This window comes from Oryzias latipes, chromosome 12 (assembly GCF_002234675.1).
Source record: "Oryzias latipes chromosome 12, ASM223467v1".
In the NCBI taxonomy this organism is placed as follows: Eukaryota; Metazoa; Chordata; class Actinopteri; order Beloniformes; family Adrianichthyidae; genus Oryzias; species Oryzias latipes.
In genome coordinates, this window is record NC_019870.2 from 12,806,798 (window position 1) to 12,833,087 (window position 26,290).

At 37.4% G+C, this 26,290-nt stretch overlaps 2 protein-coding genes across 3 annotated transcripts in view; both read right to left on the reverse strand.

Moving 5' to 3' along the window:
- Positions 1–20,772, reverse strand: part of abl1 (ABL proto-oncogene 1, non-receptor tyrosine kinase) — a 28,738-nt gene extending 7,966 nt beyond the window's left edge. Inside the window, exons 1-4 of one of the 2 annotated variants that reach the window (XM_004074899.4) lie at positions 20,226–20,772; positions 19,145–19,502; positions 1,817–1,972; positions 744–1,039 (exon numbers count right to left, since the gene is read on the reverse strand). In XM_004074899.4, coding sequence (XP_004074947.1) covers positions 744–1,039; positions 1,817–1,972; positions 19,145–19,271 — 579 coding nt within the window. In that variant the 5' untranslated portion in view covers positions 19,272–19,502; positions 20,226–20,772. Of the gene's footprint in view, positions 1–743; positions 1,040–1,816; positions 1,973–6,812; positions 7,423–19,144; positions 19,503–20,225 lie in introns of those variants that run through there. The other variant, XM_011481783.3, reaches the window with a different exon arrangement.
- A 935-nt stretch (positions 20,773–21,707) lies between these two features.
- exosc2 (exosome component 2) lies at positions 21,708–26,058 on the reverse strand. The gene is made up of 9 exons (XM_004074770.4): positions 25,698–26,058; positions 25,397–25,498; positions 25,224–25,269; positions 25,009–25,098; positions 24,853–24,918; positions 24,691–24,759; positions 23,349–23,525; positions 22,412–22,540; positions 21,708–22,032 (listed from the first exon to the last, which is right to left on the reverse strand). The coding sequence occupies exons 1-9, from the start codon at positions 25,817–25,819 to the stop codon at positions 21,952–21,954; spliced, it is 882 nt and encodes a 293-aa protein (XP_004074818.1). The 5' UTR covers positions 25,820–26,058; the 3' UTR covers positions 21,708–21,951.
- Positions 26,059–26,290: the final 232 nt, after the last annotated feature.

Sequence of the window (26,290 nt, forward strand, 5' to 3'; positions counted from 1 at the left end):
TTAACTAGGGAAAAAGGGAAATTTAAACTTCATTTGTCTATTTTATAACCATTCAATAAATTACTTCTAAAAAAGTAGGGGCGAACAAAACGCAGAACTGCTGTGAAAGAATGGGAAACAATCCAACAGGAGGAAGTTTGTTGTGTTTGCATGTGTTTAGTGCCTGCTTGTTTGTTTTTAACTGTCGGTGCTAAAACATATCTTAGCATTACAGTCAGTGTTTGGGTCTGCAGCTCTTCACAAGAAGCCCAGTGGCATTCTTGTCAAAGCTGGAGCTCACCTCACTGCATCATGGGGAGGTGGGCAACGGAGGCAACACTAAATATTTCACCCTTTATCCAAAACCCTCTCAAGTCTTTTGTTTTCACCTGTTTTAGTAATAGTCGGGTCTTGTTTGAAGTCTTTTTGGTACATCCAATCCGCACTGAAGATTTAAAAAATTGACGGAACAAACCTTTAACAAAGCTTTAAATTCACCTAAATTTCTCTCACAAAGGTTTTGACTGATTTCTAATATTTCTGTCTCAGATACAGACCCCCCCCCCCCCATTTCCAGATTTCGAATAAAATCAAAGCTTCTCCTCTAGCTTTTGAACTATTATTTGGCAGATCTGAGAAAGAACAATTTGAAACTATTAATCATTTTCATCATAAAAGTGCCCTTATGCAAAAAGAGAAAAGGATACACAAGATGAACATTAGTTTGATGGCTCATCATCGCAGGAACAAAATACAGTCTTTACCTTGCCGTCAGATGCAGTGTTAATCCTGTAATGGTAGACTCTCCCCTCATAACGTAGAGAAATGGACCTCTGTCCGGGACTGCTTTCGCTCTCTCGCACCAGGAAGCTTCCGTTGATGCCTGAGCTGAGGAGGTACTCGGCAGCGTTGCGCGACACGGGTCCATGATACCAGCTGTGCTTCTCCAGGCTGTTAACTGGGGTGATGTAGTTGGATGGGACCCAACCTTGGCCGTTCTTGGTCTGTGCCTCGCACCACTCGCCATTGTGGTTGTAACCCAGCACACGCAACTTCTCTCCTAACCGAGAGAGCAACAGAGTGCAATTATAGTCCATGTTCTCTGGGGTTGAGAACAGGCGTTTTAATAAAACTTTCATCTGGAATTCAAGGGCTTATATTCCACGTTATGTTGTTGACCCAAACCCATGAAGTTAATCTCTAACTGACTAGTTTGGATTGAAAAGATCTCAATGATAAAACCACTAAAGGTCATTTCATTTTTGTGAAATAAAAACTGTTAAACCATAAGGCGCAACAGATGAACCCCCAAAAAAACCCGGAGGTGTATTACATTTCTATGGAAAGTCTTGTTTTTCCAGACATATTCCTGTTTATTCCGGAGTCTAGGTTCCCTCCTTCCTTCATTTGTCTGTGTCATCCATCTGCAGTATTGTTCAACAGTGTGCTCAGTGGGAAAAGCCCCATGTGTGAGAGCATGGTCAGGAAGTGAGAGTCTGATGGGACTGAGGACAGAAGGGGGAGCACAGAGGATGCAAATAAGGAGATTCCCATTAGCAGTGACAACTTTACAGACATGTGTTATCTCCATTTCACTTCCAGAACAAAGAAGCAGAAAAAGAATCCTATTCAATCTAGTGTGAGTCACGTCTTCCTAGAAGAGCTGTTCTATCTAAAAACTGGGAAATGGACAGCATTTCCTATCTGAATGATAAACCTACTTGTCTGTTATCCCCATATTCATATCTCCCAAACTTCTTTCTACTTTTTTTTTTTTTTTTTGCTTTTAAATGTTGGCAAAGCCAAAAGACACTAAACTGAAAGCGTTTTTCCTTACCTTTCGTAATGCTTAGTGTGTTATCTCCACTGGCAACGAAATCATAGAGTGCAACAAACAGGTTGGGGTCATTCACACTGGGACCTGCCAACAGATTCTCTTTGGAGTTCCAACGGGCTGCATCTCCTAGACCAAACTCGGGTCGCTGTAGAGCTTCTAGGACAAACAGAGACAGGAACATTAGCAGAAGGCTTACATTGTACTTAACTTTCATTCAAACATTGGCAGCAACAAGACAGATTCATGACTAAAAGAGCCACTGTGGGATCTGCAGCAGTGCGGGTGCAGATGATTCTGCAAGAACCCTTAAAAATGTGCAACAAGCTCTTTCACCTCTCCTCTAGCTTGTTCTTACAAAGCCTTTAAGACCATTTCGGATTTTTGTCAGAATTTGTGTCAGCACAACTTTTCATTTCCTGGATTAACTCTATTTAGCAAAAACTTTCTATAATACTCCAAGCAAGTTAAATAACCCCCACTAAACCAGGAGAATATGTCTCAGCATGAAACTTCTTGGGTTCTGTAAAACAGTGCACAGACCTAAGGCATTCAGTCATGTTAATTACATACACTTTATGAATTATAGCAATTTTAAGACTGGAAACTAAAGTTCAAAGTTTTATAATCTCCCCATTATTAGGGGGGAAGGACTATTGTGTTTTATCTAAAAAATCAGGCTTAAATACAGTGCTTCTTCACACCCCCAGTGAGATCCAAGACGGTTTAAAATTAAGCACTAAGATAATTGAAGCAAGCCTAAAGAAGCCACAATTATCCATCAAAACCTCAAAAGGATAAGACAGATCCAAAATGGAATCACAGAGCCTCCCTCCTCCCCCAAGTAATGGAAAAATAAATGACTGACTAGTGATATGAATTATCTACAGATTAAGTGCCACATTTGAAGGTTTTATTGCAGAGCTATATGGGCATGCTGGGAAATTATAGGACCGTTACCACGTCAAAATTCCTAAAGATGCGAGTTATTGTTTAAAAACACTCATGCTGACTTTGTTTTCTGCGAGCCATTGTTTGAAAAATAATAATTTGTTCTCTCTGTCATCCACTCAGTCTTCTCTCATCAGATTTCTCAATTACTTCACAATCCAACCGTGTTTATAGAAAAGCCTCAGTGGACCTGTGGTTGACGGACAACAAGGATTTGGCGTCCAGTTCCTTTCTTTCAGATGAAACTCAACTTAATTAAGTCCAACACTTGCATACACTGAAAATGGGGTATTGTTTATATCATCTTAATACCAACAAGATAACCGTAAGCTATGCCGATGCATTTTATTAGCTTCTGGCAAGTAAGCCTCATTATCCAAAAGCATCACACCTACCCTGATTGGCTGTGATCTTTGGAGGTGTTCAGCCCAGGAAGCCTGTGTGCATTAATAAAAATTCCCCGAACTGCTTTGGCAACACACAAGGGTTGAATTCCCTTCCAGCACCAGTCAAGAATCTACTTTCATTTCGTCATCTAGAGTTGGAGCGCTGCACTCTTCTCCCCAGCTCAGTTATGTGCAAAGGTATGTGTCAAAGACAGTTGTATCTAAAGGGGATTCACAGATCACAAAAAAATGAAAAGGCTAACAAAGCTTAAGAAATCTGTCGTGTGCCTCTGCAAATGACATGAGATGCGTCATCAAAAGAGCATTGCTAATGTTGGTAAGAAATAAGCCTGTATAATAAAAATAAGAAAATCACAAACTTATTGTTGTCGTGATATAAGCTTGTGTGATATGTGTATCACAAAAGATGGCGCAAACTGCAATAAATTACCTTCAATGTATAAAGTATTTAATCAAATAAAGCCTTTTACGCATTTGACCAATTGTATGGACCCCTTTAGGTCATTGACCAATCGAATGGAGAGCTTTCATGTTAGATGTCTGCCTCCTATGTAGATGTCAAGAGTATAATTTAAGGTATGTTGACTTTTATTTAAATGAAACTGCTGCAGTGAAATGGAAACGATGTTTTAGTTGTTTTTTGTTTTGCTATTTGTTCATGGATCGCAGGTTTTCCTCATATGGTGCAGCTCCAGTTAGAAACATTACAAGAGTCATATTGCGACACAAGTAAAGCTGTAGCAGGCACTCTTAAAACATTTTTAAATCAGGTGTAATTACGTATTACACTACAGGTGTATACGAAAGGGCATAAAAAGAAGGAATATTGCAGCCTCCTTTTTGGAAAAAAATATTTCATTAAAGGATATGCTTGCTATAATATTAATATCAAAATAAAGATGAAAATATTCTAAAAAAAGCAAGATGATTTTTTTTCTTACTGCACTCCTAAATCTTACACTCACTCGGTCTGGTGTCTTGAACAAGAAAACTATAAAAAGGCACCGCGTCGTCCTTCCTTATATGACAGAACACAGTGTTACGGCAGCTCAAACGGAGCAAACCCAGATCATACAACTAAACATGAAACCAACAAAGAGCTCTCCTGCTAGTTCTGATCATAAGTACTGCTTGCTTACAGTTTAGCCCAGGACGGCACACCACATCTTCTTAAAAATAATAAAAGAAAAGCTATCTCTCAGAAATACGGTACATAGCTCCACTCTAGTTTTCTTTTTTTGCAAAGAGAGAAATCAGTGTAGGAAGATTTAATGTAAAAAGTTTAAAACCTAAAATATCCTGACATAGTTGCTTGGATAAGGGAGGACATAGGAGAAATTGAGAAAGTGAAAGGTTTGAGGAGGTTTTATATGATTTTGGTGAGAAGTCATAGGCACTATTGAGTTAAAAAGTTAAAAAAAAATAGCCTTCTAGAAACTTTTAACATGCAGGGCCAATTAGAACCAAATGTAGTGCTTTTTGAACATCTTTTGTTTGGCGTTTAGCATGACAGAACATACCTAATGAAGTTTTGTGGAGCAAAATAACTTTTGGTGGGCTAAAGTTTCAAGAAGAAGAAGTAAAAAATCTTACGGCTTGCTGCATAAAAGAACATCAGAGCCAGATTTTGTTTTTTTAAATGAGAATAGGGGTGGAAAAACTGTAATTAAAAGATCCAGATTCCTCCTGTTGGGTTAAAGAAAGTTGCATAAATGCAAATTCCATTGACTTTTTTTAAAAGAATGTTTCAAGAGTCCACTTTATGAAATGAAGTCAAGTTATGAAGTTATAAATGAAGTTAAATCTGGTGCTGGAGAATGTTATAACTAACAGCCAATGGTTTCAATTTCAGTTTATCCTGTGGTAACACTAACAGGGGCGGAGAGTTGTGCGTGTTGCAGAATGAAAAACAGATGAGGCCAGATGCAAAGAGGGACTAATGAAAAAGATGTAGACCTGAGATAAAGCAGGACTTACAGACTTTTCTGAGCTTGAATACATTCTACAGCGTGAGCCGACCGCTTGAGCTCGCCATGCCACACATCCACTTTACCCGCCACAAATACCACAGCTCTTCGTAAGAGGGTGACAACACATTTGCACAAAGGCTAGGCCCAGATCAAACAATCAACAGAGGGAAGGAATCCTTTCAAATATGTAAATAGTTTAGTGATTTGGAATTAAAAAAAAGGGAAACCTCTATTCCTGATCCAGATGTTCATATCATGAGTCAAAAATAATTATAGCACTTTGATCTACTTTTAAAGTGTTCCTAGTGGTATTTTAATTATAATTATGCTGTTTTTAGCCAAAAATTAAAAAAAAAAAACAGTGTAGTTTTTTTTTTAGAACATAATTTCTGTCCTCTAGAGCAGAAGAAGTTCAATAGAAATTCGCCTCTTGAGTTGTAGGCAGGACTGATGGCGTAAGTAAGCCCTCTCCCATTTCCCATTATCCATTGTTTATGCGCTGTCTTGCTAGCTTACAGCTCCTTACGAACACCCAACCTAACATTATCGGTGCTAGAAAAATGGCAGGCAATATTAGTGCTATCCAGCCGAACAGTTTTGAGCAAGACGCCAGCCAAATAAAACGAAAGCATTCATAGTTCAAGTCGTCTACAAGTGGATGCATCAGAATGGAGCGGAGCAGGAGGCTTGATTGTAATGCCTATGTCACAACTAAAGAAATACAGCGGAAAAGCTTAATTTTCTTTATATATCTTCTCTGACATGAGAAAACTGCCACAAGACCACATTCAAAACACCAAAAACACTATTTTTATCGAAGTGGGTCTTTTAATCCAAATCATCTATTCTCCACTGAAAGAGTAGGTATGACGACAAATGAAAGTAGAACAAAGCATGAAAAAAATGTGAACTCTTCCAGACCAAACAGCGTATACAGAAGGAAAGAATGCCCTGTTTTAATATGGGAGAGTGCATAACTATAGGTATCTGTTGTAACTTGAAGTTTTAACATAGAAACACTTTATTTTCCTTGACATAACGTGGAGCAAACAAGGAGAATTATTTTTATTAAATAAGCTGGTTTTGCAATTGTTGGTAATTCAAAGAAAAGCCAGCTAAATGTAATTATGTTACTTTATACAGACTCTGGACATCAGATGTTTGTCAGAAAAATCATTGTTCCACACAGATGTTATTGACAAAACACATTAAGGTTCAAATCTTCTTTTTTTTTTTTTACATCAATTATGAGTGTTGTGAACAAGTTTCAATTAACAAATACTAGAAGAAAAGTGAAAAAGAATGCCGACTGAGATTAGAATCCCTCTCTTCATAAACAAAAGTTAAGTGGGACATGGTCAGGAGTCAGGTTTCCTTGTATTCTCCTCTTTTTTTTTCCCTTCCACTTTTTTCCTCTGCAGCTAGCCAGTGTCTGGCCTCCCTCACCCTCCTCTTCCAGAGATATTCTCCATTTTACTCTCCCCATTATTCAGTTTCCACAGGAATCATTGTTGAAACCTATGGTACTGATACCTAATCTTTAATCCTTTGCAAGCCGCAGGTTTTTTTTCTCTTCCATTTCTGACGTCCTTGCTTTGATACTTTAATTCCATTCCATAAAGAAAACTTTCAATCGCACTCAAGCATTCAACCTTTGTGAAATATCCTTACCTTCTAAGTAACAGCTGGAGGATGACGAAAGGCCTTTCTTAGATTTACACCCCACCAATTTCAGGCATATTTCCAACATTTTCATTTGTTTTCTTTCCTTTCCAGACGAAATCTTTGTCTCTTTTTCAACTGGTATGCCTCTTTGAAGTTTATCGTCTACATTTGTCCAAAAAAACGGAAAAAACTTGAACGAACTAAAAATACAGTTAATTTTAAAACAAAGCAGGACAATGAGAAAAAACTAAGAGCTTCAAACTCTTTCCAGTTTTTCCAGCTGCTGTGAATCCGCTCATGCCTCGACTTTTAAAAACATCAAAAACAAAACATTTGCACTTAAGGGAAATCTACCAACTCTTTGTTATGAGTGTCTCCATCTTTTTTTCTCTCTGGTTTGAGGATTTTTGATCGATTCCGCCTTGAAGAGATTAAGAAAAAAAAATCCCAATTCGGTATGGAGTTTTGGGTCCAGGAGGCTGGCAGATCTGTCAGTGGAGTGGGCAGCAGGGCAGCCTTCGCGGTGCCAATCCTCTCCCTAATTCGCGTATGGCAGTGTATCTGAGGCAGAGGGAACACTCGTGCTACAACTGCCAACAAAGGGCCTCTTTCAGGCTCAAACTGCTGCCCTCAATGACATCAGCTGAGCCCTCCCACCTCCAGGAGGAGGAGGAGGAGGAGGAGGAGGAGGAGGAGGAGGAGGGAGAGACAGTTACCACGCACACACACAAAAAACACCCACGCATAGAGCCACACACTTCAGGAAGAAATATGAACAGCACCTCAACAACGTCAAACTTTCAGGCTTGACGTGTGGACAAAAGTGTCTTTTTAACATCCCAGAGCTTAATCGTTTTGAAATATTTATCTTCTTTTTCTGCTGCAGCCATCACATGCTCCTCCCTAAACTTTTCAACCCTTCCCCCCCCTTTCTGTTTCTCCTCAGCCATGGTTTTTCCCTCTTTCTTCAGTCTCCACGCTTTTTAAACTCTGAGGGATCGACTATTGTGTTGGGCCAGTTTATGCTTTCTTGTCTGATTAACATTGGTCTACGTTCTGGTGAAATCTCTCATAACAGAGTAATTAAAAGAAGGCAAACTCCACCAGAAGCTAGTTTATAAAGTGGGCCAACCAAAATTCACCTTAACAACATTGACGGAGGACGTCTAATGTCATACAGACAACAACTGCTTATGTATTTGTAGCTAAAGCTACTCATAATGAATCTTTGCAGAATATTATCTCATATAATAAGACACCGAAACCGATTTGTGATTAAACAAATACCAAAAGACTTCTAAAACACACAATACACCAAAAATGATTAGTTAATTCATATTAGAAATGTCACGCATTTGGAATTTATTCAGCTCAAGGTAAGGCCTTATATGCGCAATGTTTATTGCTTTGAAACTAATTCCGTCACAAGAGCAGCTGCAGCCTGCTGACTAAGTTCGACAATTTTCTGTACAAATGACAAACACAGAAGACTTATGCGTGTGCTCCTCACAGAATAAAAGTACGTATGTGATTTCAGGAAACAAGAACAACTGGCAAAAATACCATAATAATATTTTTTTAGAAGCAGTTGAACTAAAATAAGCGATACAATTTAAGTGTTTATCACAAAACTGTGCCCTGTCACGGTCACCTAAACCTTTTTTTCTTGATTAAACCCATGGAGGTGGCAAAATATAAGAATCTCAGAAGCAAATTCAACTAAAAAGTAACTACTAGCCATCACACCATCCATGTTGTGTTGTGTTTGATTTTAATGTATAAATATATATATTGCAATTAAATAAATAAGAGACAAGCTAGTATAAAAAGATATGATCGTTTACTCATCAAAGAAAAAAACAGCAAGAAAACAGACTAACATTAGGTGAACACTCTAAATTGTTAAGGTAATAATGTGGTTTTAATGTGTAATCTGGCATTAATGTTTATGCCAAGTACAAAAATAGCAAAAAGAAGAAAAGCCTTACAAAAACATGTGTTAATTACCAAATAAATATACAGAAGAGTTGATGTGTATTCTCAATAATACTACAAGAAATTAGACAAAACTAATTTTTACTACATTTTTATTGATAGTTTTTTTGCAGCACAGATTTAAGTGAAACTTCACTCCAAAAAGGATTTGTAAAGAGCAAACTACTAAAGTGACGACAATGACAAGTGGCATTCATGTGATGCGTATTTCATCATGTGCGTGAGTTTTTGTGGTACACCAGGCCTCGTTATCCATGCATTTCTGTTACAAGCATGCAGATTACCCAATGAGTCGGATCTATTTTGAAGTTTAAGAGTCATAAAGAGGAACCACATGCAAAATGAATCCCACAAAGTAGAAGAATAAAAAATAAAAAAAACATGAAGTTTGAGTCAAAGAGGAGACATGAACATTTTGGTGCCAACTCATCCAAACAACTGTCTGCAGACCCAACTGGTTCTGGGATTAATCAAACCCATCTATAATAATTTGATGCTTCAACATATTCCAGAGTAGGCTTGACTGTTAGATCAGACTTTGCACTCCCTATTCCTCCCTGCATCACTGTGCTGTGCAGGAATTGCAAACATTGGACATCTTTTTCGTGCGCCTCCCCAAAAACCAATTGAGAAATGAAAACTTCCTTGAGCTCTGAGAAAGGCTTGTTACCTCACCGCAGGCACAAAGTGTTGGGGAGATGGGAGCACAAGCGCCAGGGAGGAGGAGCTATAAACGTGGAGGCAAGAGGAAAAAAGGTTGCAGATGGAGAAGCACGAAGAATTGTTTGGAAATGAGCTCATCGGAGAATCACTTTGATTTTATAGCGTGGACCTAGTACATGCAAACAGCTTGGCGAGTCTATCAAACATACGGAAAACTTTTGGTAATTTATGTGCCTTTTTGTGCTTTTATGACTCCTTTTTCAAAAAAGAAATGACCAAAACTACACTACCAAACTGGGAGATTGGACAATAATGTAGTAGATAATACTGACATAAAGATTAAACTCTTTGTTTGTTTGTTGATACCATATTTTTTTTAAGTTTGTATTGTTTCATGGCGGTTAAATTTTCCTGTTGAACTACAAACATAAACATGACCACATTGTCTAACGACGTTATAAATTAAAGGCAGCCAATGTTCAGTATGAATCCGGTTCATCTACCCTATGAAACAAGAATTACAACACGTCTAAACCAAGCAAACTTTCTAATTATAGGGAAGGAAAACGATGGCAGACAGGGACTGACACGAAGCATTGTACATTCTAAGTAGTGATTTAGTAAAACACATGGATTATAGTTTCCTTGTTGTGCTTCATCACCAAGCACTTGAAACAATTGCCTGACCATAATGCAGCTACATTTCAGACACTCGTAAAGCAGGTATTGTGTGTATCTGCTGTGTGGATGTGTGTTTGCACATGTGGCTGTTTACTCTCTGGAGAATGCAGCCAGCGTGTCTGAGACGTGCACACTCCAAGTGAAGGTTAAGGGGCTTAGATTCTCTCATAATTCTCCACTCAGAGCAGTCCACAAGGACAGATGCTTCAAAACACACTTACTGAGTTCAAGGTTAGGCACCAGCCATTGGTAATAATAAAAAACAAAACTATGTAGACATAGTGGGAAACTAAAGACATACAAAGCTGGATGCATTTTTGATCAAACACAGAAAACTAAATACATTTAAGCTGGTTATCTGTGACTATTTTTTTTACCAGAATTACTACTTAATTCTATATATAAATAAATAATTTGAACTTGAATTCAATTGAATGGAATTTATAATACAAATCCCGTCATCTGAATGTTATGGATGCTAGAAAAATTTCAAAAAACACAGGAAGATAAGCAAACTGTTTTTAACTATTTTTATATGCATGTGGAATCTGAGTGAATACTAAAATGCAAGAAAAAACTAGGAGCCAGGAGTTTTTTCAGAATAGTAAAACACCTTTTCGATGGTCGGCACAGATTTTGAAATGGGAACAATGATTAATTAAACAATGAATCTAAAAACAATTACATTAAACTCCAAAGTATTTTGTAATAAACATTCAAATAATATTGTAAAAGAGGAAATACCAGAAAAAAGCCAAACTGGGTTGGAGGATCATTTGCGAGGGTAAAAATGTGGTTTATATATCTATATATCTATTTATATAGATATTTATTTTTTTACCATAACTTGGTATAACTTTTCAATAAAACTATGACCTCAATCTACAACATAAACATATAAGTAGATTTTTTGCATTACTTCATGAGTGTATAAACATTAAAACCAAAAAGCAAATAGATTTTTTAAAAAGCTTTAAGAGAATAAATGAGTTTACTCAACTAATTTCAGAAAGTTTCAACAGCACTTAGAAATGCACACAATGATGTAAGAGCCTGGAAAAATAAAAAAAACGTGCACAAAAATGGACAGAGATGAGAAACCTTAGTTTACCATTTTTATGCAACCTAAGCTAAAATAATATCTGAATACCAACTTAAGAAAAAAGAAGAAACACATAACTGATGAGCGACTCTGGGTTTTAAGCTGAAGTGGTGCAACTACTTGAGCTTCTCTTACTTTAAGTGGATCCAGATGTAGAAAGCACTACAAGCCCCCTTTTATTTTCTTACAGCACAATAAAACAGAGTTTATTGCAACACAAAGAGACACAGCAGCATTAAATAATCCTTCCACCCATGCCACATAAGTAAAATACAGAGATTCTGTGTATTCCTGCTCAACAAACAAACAGGATTGGAAATAAAAATGGAAGCAAAATTAGCTAAATTTGCAGATGAAGACCCAAGCTCATTTCAAATCCGTCTTCAAAAAAAGAAAAAACTTTTCAGCCGATTCCACATCCGTCATTTTGGCATGCAAGGTAACAGGTTGTCTGAAGAGAAAACAACAGCTGTGTCTACAGCTGCCTGCTTAGGTATCGAGTTGCACAGATGGAAATGTTTTTTTTTCTGTTTTGGTGTGAACCAGGGCACATGCATCCAAAAGCTGGTGGTAACTAACTGTCAAGTACAATTCTTAACTCGATTTGGAATTTCTCGGAGTGTGTGAACTTTATATGGTGGGACACAAAAGATTTGGGCCGTCACCGATTCTGCAAAATCCTAAAAAGGTGCTGGAGGTTTGTCATGCTCAAAAATACATTTCAACAGTGACAGACAGAAAGTAAAAAATATTAGAATCGAGGAATATACTGTTATATAACCCTAATTGGCATTGACAGGGGTCAAAGGTTTCCTGTAGAACTTTTATGTTGCCACAGTGTGTTTATGATCATTGTTATTCTAAAAGATTCAACTATTTTTTATTCTAAATGCTCGCACTGATGGAAGGATGTTTTTGCCCCAAATCTCACCATATGTAGCCCCATTCATCCTTTGCCTACATAAAAATCAACACCCCGTTCATTATGCAGAAAAGCAGCCCCAGAGCATGATGTTCCCACCTCCATGCTTCACAGAGGGTACAGAGTTATCAGGATGGAACTAAGCATTCCTCCAAACATGGCAAGTGACATTTATACCAAGGAGCCTCATTTTGGTCTCATCTGACAATATAACGTTATCCCAGTCCTACTCTGAATCATCCAGATGGTCTCTGGGTAACTCTAGACGAGTCTGGACATGTGGTGACTGAAGCAGAAGAACTCTAAATCCATGACGATGTTGTGTGTTACTATAGAAACCTTTGTTACTGTGGTTCCAGCCCTCTTCAGGTCATTGGCCAGTGTCCCCAGGTAGTTTTAGGTTGTTTCTCACTGTTTTCAAGATCATTTGTTCCCCACCAGGTGAGAGCAACATGCAGAATTGCTACCTAATTGCAAATACTTTATTGCTCCAATATACATCCTGCTTGTGTACAATAAAGAGGAAACAACAAATCTCTCGGTTTTGGTTTGTTTCTTATCAGAATTAAATGACTGCCTTTAAAAGAAAAGTTAAAGCTAAATTGATATAATTCAATAGGTTGTTGATTTTTAGTCTAAAACAAGCCAAGCAAAAGTACAGATTCGGTCAAACATCTCTCTGGAATATGAATCTAAATATCTATCTGTGTAACTCAGCACAAAGTATATCAAACAGACAAGCCTATAATTTGAACTAAATAAACTTGAAATAAAATATTCTTCAATGTCTGTGTTCAATGTGATGCTAAATTAAGTCCTGGATTTAATGGTCAATTGTGAATTACTGACATATGGCATGAAGGGGTTAAAATCAGAGTACTAAGGATCAGTTTGAGTCTGTCCTCTTCTGATTTGGACAAAGGCAGAACAGACCGTGGACATCTGCCACGATGTCTAACCTTTCACACACATTTTTAGGCACGAAAAAAAGCACACAAATAAGCACACCATGTGGCACCCTAAACTGAGATTTTATATTAAATACCATAAATTTGTACATAATATAGATAATACATTTTAAACAAAATGATAAATTGAGTCCAATTTCTGCTCAATTAAATATTTATCTATCTAAGGCAGGCTAGATACCAGGAAGATGAAGTAGGTCCAAACTGTACCAGATATGTGGAAAAAATAAAAACATAAGAAAAAAAACATATGATGGGTGATAGATTACAGTTTACCATTTACAAATGTTGCTTAGAAATGTTTAATCAGATGGATCTCAATGTTTGTTGTGGTTAGTTGAGTGAAGCAAGTTCTAAACCTCAAACTGATCTGTATTTACCCGAATTTTCCTTCTTTGAAAAGTACCTTTTAAAAATGAAAGAGAAAAGACAAATGAAAAATGAAACAATGATAGAAAGTAAAAGGCAGATAAAACAGAGTCACATACTTCACTCCTGCAGATGAACTTTTTGCTGCTTTTGTTCTGTTTGAAACAGCGAATACTCAACCAATGTGTTGAAATTTAAAAAAAATGTGCAAAAAACAAAGATTCTTCTGAGTCAAATGGGGAAAAACAAAAGACTTTGGAAAGACCAATGAATATTTAAACTGCTTTGATGGCAGTACATGTAAAATTTAAATAAATCATTAAAGCAGAAACAGGGACACAAGTGAAAACACTTAAATGGTCTTGTACAAATTAATCCACTCAGTATATTTATAAGATTTTGTTCAAATATGTAACCCTAGTTTAGTGTCATTTTTTAAAAATGACACCAAACTCTGATTTAATAGGATGAAAACTGTCCTTGTGATTTTTCCTCCTTTTGCTGTTTTGACCTTAAATCTAATAGATAAACATTGAAAAAAAGAGGAAAACAGTTGAAAATAAGAGTGGAAAACAAGTGATCAAAATTTAAGGTGTGAGAAATGCATCACCTTGTAATCAAAATAGACCAAAAGCATAGATAAACCCTGATAAAGGCTGGGAACTCCACTGAATCCATGCCCCACCAAATGTGGTGATGTGTTTTGCCACAGTGAGGAGGCCAGCCACCCGGCCTTTAACAGCTGGCCTGGAAGAGCATTAACATGAGGCGCCTGTTCTGTGAGTGTGTACACAAGCATGAAATACTGCTCACAAAACACACATGCACACGGAACCCTCCTCCCATCTTCAGGACCCACGTGGACCACGGGAAGAGATTTGGTGTCTAGACTGTATAGATTCCTCGAGTTCCAGCCAATAACCAGCCAGATGGCAACTAAAGGAGAAACGGATTCACTTACTGTGTGCCTGCAGCTGCTACATTAATCGCATACAAACACAGAAAGAAGATGGTGTCACTCAACAGTGAGGCCAAGACGACATTCCTCTACTCTCAGAAATATGTTAAAGTAGCAACATCTTTTTCACTCAACAAAGCATATCCTAATCTGCGTTTCTGGCTAACCTAATCTGGGTGCATGTTTTCAGATTTGAGACATTAGATAGTAGGTCTACACAACCGGAGAATAACGTAACTGTTTTACACCCAACGTCAGGTTGCTAAGCAACCAGACTTTGTGTTTAGCTTACCTTTAAAAAAAAAAAGTCAACTAAATATTATGTGAAGTCATGAACATTACTATATTATAGTAGAAACTAAATCAATAAAGATGTCATTTTTTATTCAATAGTTACTCTAGCAAAAGACAAACAGCAGGTGCTGTGCCTCGTTCCTAAAGTATTGGTTTTGGCCATGAAAAGGTTTTTAGTTTCCTTAATTAAAGGTTTCTGTATCTGGACAAGCTTATTGAAAAAAATCCAGTTATAAAAGGTTGCAGTGAAGTTAACTGAGCACAGCAACATCAGGAGCAGCTATTGATTAGCTCAGAATTGCTGTACGGAGAACTTGTGACACTATTCTCAAGAGTAGATGGGTCACAGTATGGCCACTCCACTCATCTTTTATTCCATTATTAAAGTTTTCCCAACAGACGTTTGATTATGATTATGCCGTTTTTTTAGCCAAAATTAAAAATTTATAAACTGTTGTTTTCTTGGAGGTAGTTTCTACAGAGTAGCAGTAGTAGAAATTTGCTTCCGAATTGTGGGCTGGACAATTAGCTTGGAGTGAGCCTGCGCTCATTTCCCATCATCTCTTTCTTTACACTCTGTCCCGCTGGCTTACAGAGCCTCACAACCCCAACCTAACATTACCGGTGCAACAAAAAATGGCGGATAAAATCTGAGCTATATTGAGCCATATAGTTTCAGCCAGATGCCAGCGATAAGAAAAAGCAAAAACATACCGTGAAGCTATGCTGTCTATGGATGCATTTGTCTGCAAGTGGATACATCAGAAAGGAGCTGAGCAGGGAGCTTGTGGCTTGCCAATTGTAGATTTTACGAAACAACTACAAGTTTTTTTCAAAAAGGCTTTTTTTTTTGTCTGCTCCTGAATAACAACAATTTGAGTGCCATTTAAATCTTCACTTTCTTTCTATGTGACCTCCATCATGATAAAAATTGCTACAAGAACATGTTAAAAACACCAAAAATACATTTTCATTAGAGCGGGTTATTAAAAAATGTGACCCTTAACACATTTCAAATGACTGTTGTGTGTCCTTTTGTCTTTAGCACTTTGTCACGGCTGTTCTCTGACCTGCAAATGCTTTAAACAAATTACTAAAATGAAGAAAAGAAAGGCATGGCTTGTATTTAACTGCTTCATATAGACTTTTACTCTCTACACATCAACAAGCATTCCAATAAATGTTTCTTTTATTAAAAAAAAATGACCAAAAAAAAGCTAAGCTCGATCATAACCTTCACAATATTTTATCTTGGAGGAATTTACAAACACACCAGTAAATTTTAGTCAGGGAAGATGAAAAATTCAGACATGCTTAGGCTTGTTATTCTAAAACAGTCCTGTTGGCATTCTCTGCCTTATTGTTAGTGTCATATTTTTAGAGATAAAGGCTCCTAAAAAACAAGATCCAGCTTTCTGAGCAACATCCTAAAGAAGCAGCTGCACATTCGGTGGGAGCCATGGCTAAATTAGATTAAACACTAGCCTCTTTCCACGTTTTTGAGCCAGCCAGATCATAAAGCTGCACGTAATAGAACAGAGAAGGTAGGGAGCAGAGGCAGGTCTTTGCATGCCCTCATGCTGCCTATGGCTCTCTTCAAGACAGCTGCATGTAGACGTTTGAACCTGCCAGCTGGGATGCAGCCTGGTGTAGGCTATACTGACTGTAAAACTAGCTAAAGCCTATTGAAAGCATAAAAAAAATATAAAATACATAATAATAAATATTACACTCCTGCACTGTGACTCACCCCTATTCTAACTTCTTTGTCAGAGGAGAAACACGACTAAAAAGGGGAGAGGGGGTATATGCCCCTTCACCCACCCTTTACAAAAAAAAAAAAAAAAAAAAAAAAAAAAAAAAAAAAAAAAAAAAAAAAAATCAACCCATTTACCGAAAACGGCTTTCACTCTGTTTTCCTGACCTCCCTTGTACTGTCCCTCTGTGTGTTACACAAGACTGAATCAGAGCAAAGTGTTCATGCAGAGACGAATGCTTCTGCTAAACTCAAGTGTTCTGGTTTGACTCTAAGTTTATGGCTTTGTTTTTGTAAAGCTGAAATAAATTTGGCCTGAACACAACATTAAATTTGGTTGATTTTTAAACGTTAAACATTTTAAGTGACATTTTTTAAAAGAAAGTTAGTAGTGGGATTCGTTTGTTCTTTTGTTGGTCACTTGCTCTGGTGTTCTAAGGACATTATCTTTCTGAATTCAGAGAGAGGTTTTCTAAATCAAAATCTCATTGCCATCTGAACAGATCTATAAGGCCGTCATGGATGCCCTGTAGGTGAACTTTTTGATATCAAGATGAAGGACTTTCTCTATTACTAAATTCTGGTTTCAAAATGGCTGCAATTTCCTGATATTTTTTGCCTTTGATTCCCCAGTGCAATTTCTTTTGTAACTGTTGTGGTTCCAAAAACGTTCAGTTCTTTGTTCACATCTTCGTTTCATTTTACATAAACTATACAGGTGAATTATAAATGACAATATTTGGCAAAAATATATTGAAAATCAAAAGTTTCCACTTCGCCTTTAGTATTAACAAGGAAAAGGATTAAAGATACTAACTTCTATTAATGATTGATCCCAAATCACAGCTGAAAAATGATAAAACTATAAGCTGTCTACCTAAAGACAGCTTATATTCCAATCATAGAGGTTTTCTTTTGCAGCACAAGAGCAAAATTTGAGGCTCTAACTAACCCATTATATTTTCAAAGTCAATAAAAATCCCTGTCCAGCTCACTCTAGGAGAAACATCTCCAACGGAGACCTCAGTGTTGATTCTTTGGATATTGTCTTACTAGGTTTCCACGTCATGGTGAGGTGCTCCGGCCAAAGCAGCAAGTCTAGCCCTCTAAAAGAAAATCTGCACCGTGCTCCTTGGTGATACATTGACCATGGCAGTTTCAGCTCAGCAACAGTAAGACCTTGAAATTTAACTTGAAACTGTTCAAATCGTTAATAAATCACCAAGTTTGGAAGGAAAAAAAACTCCAACACCTTTGGTTCCAATTGTAATTGCATGCTGGTACATGGAAAGAATTGACCAGTAATCAAATAGAACAGTACTGAAAATACTTTAGGAAAAGATCATGTAAAACAAGCTTCGGACTCCCTGAACATAGTACTGCTACTTGGAAAAAAGTTGCCATGGTTGTACAAACTGTACCTTATAACAATCACTAACATGTATTTATATCACACACGGACATAACATAAGAAAACAGAGATGGTATCATTGAGCATGATCGCACGCTAAAATAGCTTTCATACTCCTTCAAAATACTAATGACAGAAATGGTTTAAATTGCATTTAATTTTGCTCTGCTTTTGTGGCCAAAAGCCCACAAAATCCCTGTTTTTTTTTCCTAATGGAATTTGTTCATTCCATCTTCTTCCTCTTTCCCTTCCCACTCTAACTATCAAGCTTTTTTTTTTAATTTCAAAATCAATCCAAAGGGGCTTTAGTCCTCCACATTAATGAATAATTTGCAATTTTTAATCAGATTGCATCCGGTACATTTGGAGCACAGTTGTAAACTCTTTTTCAGATCATAAAAAAATGATGATTGTAAATCCTAATCACAAGCACAAATGTTTTCATTTTAAAAATCACAAGAAAAAGTGTTTAAATAAGGTTTTAAGTCAACATTTTACTGACAAGCAAGCTTTTAGCTTAAGAACAAAGGTTTTTATGTTATATTCAGCAATAGGTTGTATTGGATAATGTTGTAAAATGCTTTGAAGTAAGCTTCATATTTAATTACATATCTATGACTGAGTTTTAAACATCCCTATACACTTTTGATTTAGGCACAACATTTTCAAAGTGGCATATCATTGATCACACCGTAATGGAAGTTGATGTGAGAGAAAACGCTTTTATTTTCTCAGGGAACTTTGAAACATCTGTGAAATATTAATCCAATAATAATTATATCATATAAGGCCAAACTAAGCACAAACTTGTCATCCAGGTTAATTTATCTGCAGGAAAATGCATTTGCAATTGAATTTGCATTTAAAAAGGTAAATTTAAGGTTAAAAAGTTTGGTAAAATACCTTTGGATCAGATTTTGAAGCTGCATAGATTTGATTTTCTGCTCAGGTTGCATGGATTGTTTTGCCAGCTTTTTAATCAATGACAAAGATGTCAAATCCCCTAAATTTTCTGCCAAAGATTTTGCTGAAGCTAGTGCACGCAAGACAAAGTCTTCTAAAATATAAACTGATTAAAAAACATGAGCCTATTGAATGCAGACATTAATATCTAGAATTTGTGATTGCCAATAGGAAGTGGAAAAAAGCAAATGATTGTCCTTCAGTATTTTTTGTCTCTGAATTTTTACCTTAAAAATGAGTGGGGTTGTGATCTTACCGTGCCAATCAAAAACATTCATCGGCTGATTCACATGGCGCGGTAAGTCCTTCTTTCCCCCCTTAATAAAGGCTGGAAGACTGGGTCTCCTTTGGTCCCCGACAAACTTTCCCGGCTGCTGCCCCATAAGGGCAGGGTGCCAGGCTGCAGCCGGGACTATCCAAGTCGGACGGAGTCGGTTAGAAAGCTTGCTGAGCGGCAATGGCGGGATCTGGAGAAGACAGGAGCCTCTTTCCGGGCTCACACTGTCTTCTCCTGGAGTATTGGTGATGCAGGCCTCCTGCACAAGTCTGTGTTACTCCAGTAGGGTTCAGTTTTTTTATGCATTCAGACGACATATGAGGGACCTAACAGGAATCTGCAGAAACGTAAACAACAGTAATCAGCATTCAAAGTTATCTGATCAAACTTTTTTTAAATAAAGAAATGACAAATAAGCTTGTAAAAAAATGTCTTTTAAGCAATACGCCAACAAACTTTCAATTTTGGGAGTTGTTTTAAGACTATTTCTGTTCTGTAAAAAGTATTAGACCTGACCACATGTTAAATAATAACATGAAATGCATTTTATAATAATCTAGATTAAAAAAATAATTTTAGAGCCTGACCAATCAGATCAAAAGATTAAATTAATTATAATTTAGAATAAGTGTCTTTTTAATGTTAAAACTGCTCAAAAATGTCTTGTTCTGTAGAAGTTGAGAGTTAAATTGAAAGTATTTCCTCAAGTTTGTTAGGTTTAGGGTTCGAACAACTACTTTTCTAAATTGTTTAACGTCAATCACAGCCTCAAAATAATAGTGTTGGGTTAGTCTCGGTTTAGTTACAGCTTCACATAACTAACTACAAATACTGAAAATACATTTGCTTATCAGTACTAAAGAAAAGCGACACCTTATGTTGTTTATCTCGACTATCTTAGTCTTAATCTTTCGAGCACAATAATGTAAACTAGTGTCATACGTGGTTTAATTAACTATAAACAACTTTGTGACAACGACATCTTTGTTTTTGACTCTAATAAAACTGTACAGTTAAAAAATAAAACGTTGATAAGTGTTTAAATGTGAGGTAAACTTACATGAAAACATTGACACTGTTGGTTAGCTCCAGCTAATGTTGACGATAGCCATAAGCTAACCAAACTTCTGCTGGTGGTAAGCAGCGCCAGACCCCTATGCACGCCGGACAGTCAACGGTTGGTTTCTGCTGGTAACCGCAGTCAAGTCCACTTCATTATCTCACCAAAACATGTCCCGTGACCGCAGTTTCACACTCTGTAACCAAAAATCAAAGCACTTGTTGGTGTGTTTCAAACTTCCGCGTCCACTCTTCCCGTTTTGTGGAGCGTCTCCCCCCGCGTCTCTAAAGCCACTTGTAGGCGAAGTTGAGGGAACTCTGAGGGCCAGACGACTCTGTCTCCTAGATTTTCTCCCGAATTCCCAGCCGCCGTGCCCTTTACTAGCGAGCTCTATGCTTGCGTGCTTATTCATCACTTTCACGTGAAAACCTGAGCAGTAAACTTTGGCCGAGTTCCAGTTCTGTCGCTGGAACCGCCATACTTCCATACGTAAGGTGGTTTACAGAAATATGTGGGTGGGGCTACGTGTGACGTCACGAGCTCAGCGTGGGCTAGCACCATGAGGGAAGCGCAAAAAAAAAAAAAAAAAACCATGAGGGAAGCGCACGTTTTTGATATGTTTCTGCTACGTTTGTTACTTGCTGTGGTTGAATAAGTTTGGAATGATGACAATAGTTGTTGATGCTGATCTATTTTATTCCTTGATGTTATGTTTTGTAAATTTAATGTTATGATCAATAAAGTTTGGAAAAAAAATGAGGGAAGCGCACGAGTTTGGATTCTGCTGGAGGAGCAGGAAGGGAAACAGAAGGGGAAAAGCCATCCCAGCAGGGATAAATCGAATTCTTTTTTTAGCTTTCTTCATTTAAAAGAATACAAGGTTGGTTAGAAAAAACATTCAGGAATAACAAAGGTGATTGCACACTTTTATATAAATAAAGTCACTTTTTATTAACCTGTCTTAGAGTAGAACATTTTTTTTAGTTATCAAACAACTATGAGAAAAAAAATTAAATCCTGCATATAAAACTAACAATTAATGAATTTTCAAAAATTAGTACATAAAAAGGGAAATGTAGGCCATGTTCCAACTAATAAATATTTTATGTAGCAAATTGAATTTCATTTTTTTATTGTTTAAAATAAAAAACATTTCTTGAGAGCTAATGATTCAGACTGTTATGAAAAAAAAGTATTTAAGTTAGTAGAAGCATGAAGCACCAAAATGCTGCTAAACATTTAACAATATTTAATTTAACATTTAATGAAGAGTGAAATAATCAGATTTATTTTAAGATCTAACATTAACCCTGAAGACCCATTTTCCTTCAAACGAAAATTATTTTGAATATACAAAAATCCAAGTGGACCAAAGAACACACTTTTGATGATTTTGTTACAATTATGTCCACCATGGGTTCTTATAGGTTAATTGATTCAATGTACTCATTGTTTTTTATCAATACAGACCACGATGAGAACTATACAGAAATGACTGAAATTTTATTTTATACAAAACCATCACAATGTAATGTCACACCGAGCATTTACAAATGTGGACAACATTTTAATTTTCATTCAGGTTATATGCATTATTAATGTTTGATATCAAATAAAGAATGTGATCTCTGAGCACCTCACTTTGATTCATAGAAGACAACTAAACTTAATTTTTGGATAAGTGGATGGTGGCCCCGTTGTTGGATGTGGTTTTAGCATTAGCCTTTTATCCTTCCTGTTCCAGCAGCTTCTGTTGGGTCAACATGACAATCTCTTCCATCACCTCGGGTTTTAAGATGTCCTTGACCTACAGGCAGGGAAAAGGGAAATCTTTAAAACAGGTTGTTATCGTTTTGTAAAAGTCCAGAAACATTTATAGTTACATGCATTTCACCAAAATACACGAATTGCTCATAAATTTACCATTTCTCAGAATAAATTAAAAACATATATTTATATCTGATTTGTTTATTTCAATAAATAATGTCTGTTCCATTCTGCAAATACAAATAAATGTGAAGGTTCCTAGTTCCAGGCCGATTTATTATGTCACCACCAGATGGCGCAATTTATTGCAAAAACAAAAAGTATAATCACTGCAAGGTTTTTATTTCATCGTATCAGAAAAAAGGACACGGTTTATGAAATATTATGGGTATTTTTTTTTTTAACTTTTGGTTTCCTACCGAATGCTGCAGGGAAGATTCATAGCAATAGAGAACACTGGTGTCGTACAAAAGGACTTTGTGTGCAGCCAAGGCCAGTAAGCAGTTCCTCAGCCGTGAAATCACCTCTCGATCTGACAGGCTAACAGGCTGCAAAGAAAAAGACCACAAATTGATTTTTTTTTTAAGTTTAGTTTAGGGAAATCTACCAGAAGCAGGAGAATAACATATCATTTTCAAAATGACTATCATTCAAAGACGATCTTAGTTTTGAGTTGATTTACATCAGCAAAGAACTGTGATTGAGGTAGAGTGAATATCAGTTAAAGCTTAAAGATTCACAACATTAGCTATATTACATTTTTTTTAAAAGCCTCAGCAACAATGAACAGAAAGGCGCAAACGATTGGTTAGAGCAGCCTCAGTCTTGGCAAGGGCTCTGAGAAAAACACAGGAGGCAGAGCTAGAGATTGCAGAGATGAAGATGCCGAGGCTTTCTTTTGGAGTTATGAGGATGGATAGGATTAGGAAGGAAAAAAAAATCAGGGGAACAGCTTGTATTCGATGTTTTGGAGATAAATGCAGAGAAGTAGATTGAGATGGTTTGGACACACTAAGAAGAGGGACAATGATGATGTTGGTAAAAAGATTCTGAGATTGGAGCTACCAGGAAAGAGACCTAGAGGAAGTCCAAAGAGGAGGTTTATGGATGTAATAAAGGAGGACATGAGGGTGATTGGTGTGAGGGGAGATGGGGTTAGATGGGGTGGATGATTCAATGGTGCAAAGAAAAAGATACATTCAATAAGGATTCTTCAGATGACACAGCAAAAGCCAGAGAATGGGAATCAAAGCTAAGCCTCAATCAGTTAAAATATTTTTAAAACAATTAACACTTTTTAGATGACACTTTTTGATCATTTTGAAACATAAAATATTTATAAACCTACAAAGTTACCTCAAGACTGGTGTAGAAACCTCCAGCTTCCTCCTCTTGTTGTCCCAGTGTGGGATACAACCACACAAAGCCGTTATTGCCAAGGATAACAGATGCACCGCATGGAAGATTATGGAAGTGACTTTTCTGCCTCTTGATCAGAGAAGGTGAAATTTGCACCAGCACTCCCTGACCCAGCTAACAAGAATACAGAGACCCAGAAAAGAAAAAAAATGATATACCGGTACCTATAGGCTACGTTCACACTGCAGGGCTTAATGCTCAATTCTGATTTTTTAGAAAAAATCCGATGTTCTTGCAAGGCTGTTCACATTTCCAATTAAATGCGAACTTTTGTGATTTCCTGTGTGACCGTGAAATGACCCAGAAGTGACCCGCATGCGCAGAAGAGTACTCAACGGGGAACGACATCACTCGTTGTTTGCGGAAGTAGCTAACGTTAGCAATGGATGTCAACTACAGTGTTGTCAACAGCGGAGCTCTTTTTGCAGTTTACATTTATTTTCAAGATGGAGCCAGCACAATTACAATCTTCTCATTTTAAGAAGGCATTGGAGCCAGGATCGTCTGTACCCACTGTGGTGGAATGGGGATGTGTATGTGCTGGGGCCGCGCGAGCACGTGTGTGTGTGTGTAAGAGAGAGGAGAGAGCACGTGCAGCGCAGCATTCCCTACTGCGCTGTGCGCATTCATGTTGTGTGTTACGGAGGAAGGACAACGATAATAAAAAAAGGCTGCTATTGACTCTTTATTAAACTGCTCTAGAGAATCTGAGGGTCCGAACGGGGAAATGAACGCCCAAAGGAGGATCCGCCTTCGGTCCCCCGCGCTTCTGACCACGGTCAGAAAGGGGAAAAAAAAGTAATTGCCAGGAAGGTTCAACCCCACGCTCGGCCATTTCGCTGGAATTTTTTTCAAAAAACCGCCCGGTTGCGATAAGAGCCCTCGAGTTTGGCCTGAATAGAGCTGTCACCCCAAATTTTAATCCAATCGGTGACCTTGCTTGCCTTCCAATGACTGGTCTCACCAGCATCGTCCGGCATGGTTGATGTTCATGTTCTTGTTCCCGCCTACTTCAACGCAGAATAATGACTTACGGGTCGGATACATGTGGCTTGGCCATTCAGACGGAGGTCGCATTTGAAAAGATCTGATCTGTGTCGCTCAGACTGTCATAAAAAGATCAGACACAGGTCGCATAGGGGCAGAAAAATTGGATTCAGCCTGCAGTGTGAACATGGCCAGAAACACAAATTTATTCAACATGTATAACAACAACAGGGAAACAGCTCTGTAAAATTTACCAAAAGGAGATATCAACATAGTAACACTGTGCACTTACTTTTCCATATTTTAAACTGCGAGTATGTAATGACAAGGCTCCATCTGAAAAAACAGACTGCACTTCTGCCTAAAAACAGTGAGAAAATACAGCAAAGTAGTCTTTAGTGACAAAAACTATGAGGGGGAAATGTTGGCAAAAAGACTAGAAAATCCTCTGTACACTTATGAGATCACCCTCCTGAAGATATTCTCTCATGGTCAGCTCATCTTCTGCTGATCTCCTCCTCTGTATAACAAAACAACAACAAAAAAGAGCATGCAGTTCAACTCATCCTGTAACGCTTCTCTCTCGTTAAACAACACAGTTCTGTCTCACCAGCTCTCCTCCAGGCAAGTTTACTGATGACAGCAAGAGGACAGAGTCCAGTCTGGAATTGGTTTCCACCTTCCAACGTTTCTGCTGCACCTGTATATAACCATCAAATCAAACAGATTGAAAAGATTATTAGCAAAAACAGATACAATGAATCCAACAACAAAAAAAATTGTTATCTCGTTTTGCCTTTTTAGAGAACAGTTGGAATAACTCACCTCTGTAATTCTGCCGACCACAACGTCTCCAACCTCGCCATTAAATCTAAAATGACGCACAAATGATCTTAAAGAATGTTTGCAAAAGTGGGGCTAGTCCGATCTGAATGGGTCAATCCACCAACCAATTCTATTGTTCATAAACATTGAAGATTTTTGTCCTTCACACTCACCTGGTCTTCAGTGGTCTGACACAGATGAGTTTGTCCACCCTCTGCACCTCTCCAGCAACTGAAGCTGTCAGCTTTTCTTCATCAACATAAGTGCCATGCCCCCTAGAAAACGACAAATTGTAGTTATGGTTTATTAAAATCATGTAAAGATGTAATTTCTTATCCTTCATCAGTATTCCATCAGATCAAAGACACATCTAAATAAGTTCTGGTGTGTTCTGAGTTTCTTTTTAGCATGTAGCTTACCGTACTACATCAGCGTGGTATCAAACACGTGTTCCAAAACGCAAGCAGAACCTACCTCATAAAACCTGTGTCCGAAGTGATGATGTCTCCGGGAACAACGAGATCCTTTCGGTCGAAAGCGGAAGCTGACAGAGACACCGTTTTCCTCACAGTCGGTAATCTCATATCAAGAGCCATGCTGTTACCGCAACTCTTCTGGTTATGGCTTCTTTCACACTCGTTTAAGTCAGATTTAAGTTTAAAAATGCAAAAAAAAATGGTGTACGTAGTTATTGAATCTTTGTTTTTGTTTTTAAATTAACAAATGATTACCCTATAAACTTGTAATAAATGCCAACCAAACAGCATATTATGCTAACACAAAACTTTCCTCCACTTGCTTCTTTGGCGTCTTAAAAGCGTGTTATAGCTACATTAGCACCTCCTTGTGGTATGGAGTTACTACTACAGTGTATCTTGTGCAGCACATCTTGAAATAATATCCATCCTCACAAATATTTATTTTTTATTCCAAATTAGAAAAAAATTCCGTTCTTTTTCATGCAGTTTGGCACCAAATTATTGTCCATTAATGTCACATTTGGTCTTCGATAAAAAGAAATCAGCTGAGTTCTGTTTCTTTTTTCGTATACTGTAACTTTATCATGT

Bases quoted from the DNA above. Each gene is read 5' to 3' on its own strand.
- exosc2 (XM_004074770.4), bottom strand. From the start codon at position 25,819: ATGGCTCTTGATATGAGATTACCGACTGTGAGGAAAACGGTGTCTCTG. The intron at 25,499-25,697 runs GTAGGTTCTGCT...GTCGTTTTCTAG, and splicing joins TCGGACACAGGTTTTATGAG to GGGGCATGGCACTTATGTTG. The intron at 23,526-24,690 runs GTAAGTGCACAG...TATTCTTGTTAG, and splicing joins GCAGTTTAAAATATGGAAAA to CTGGGTCAGGGAGTGCTGGT.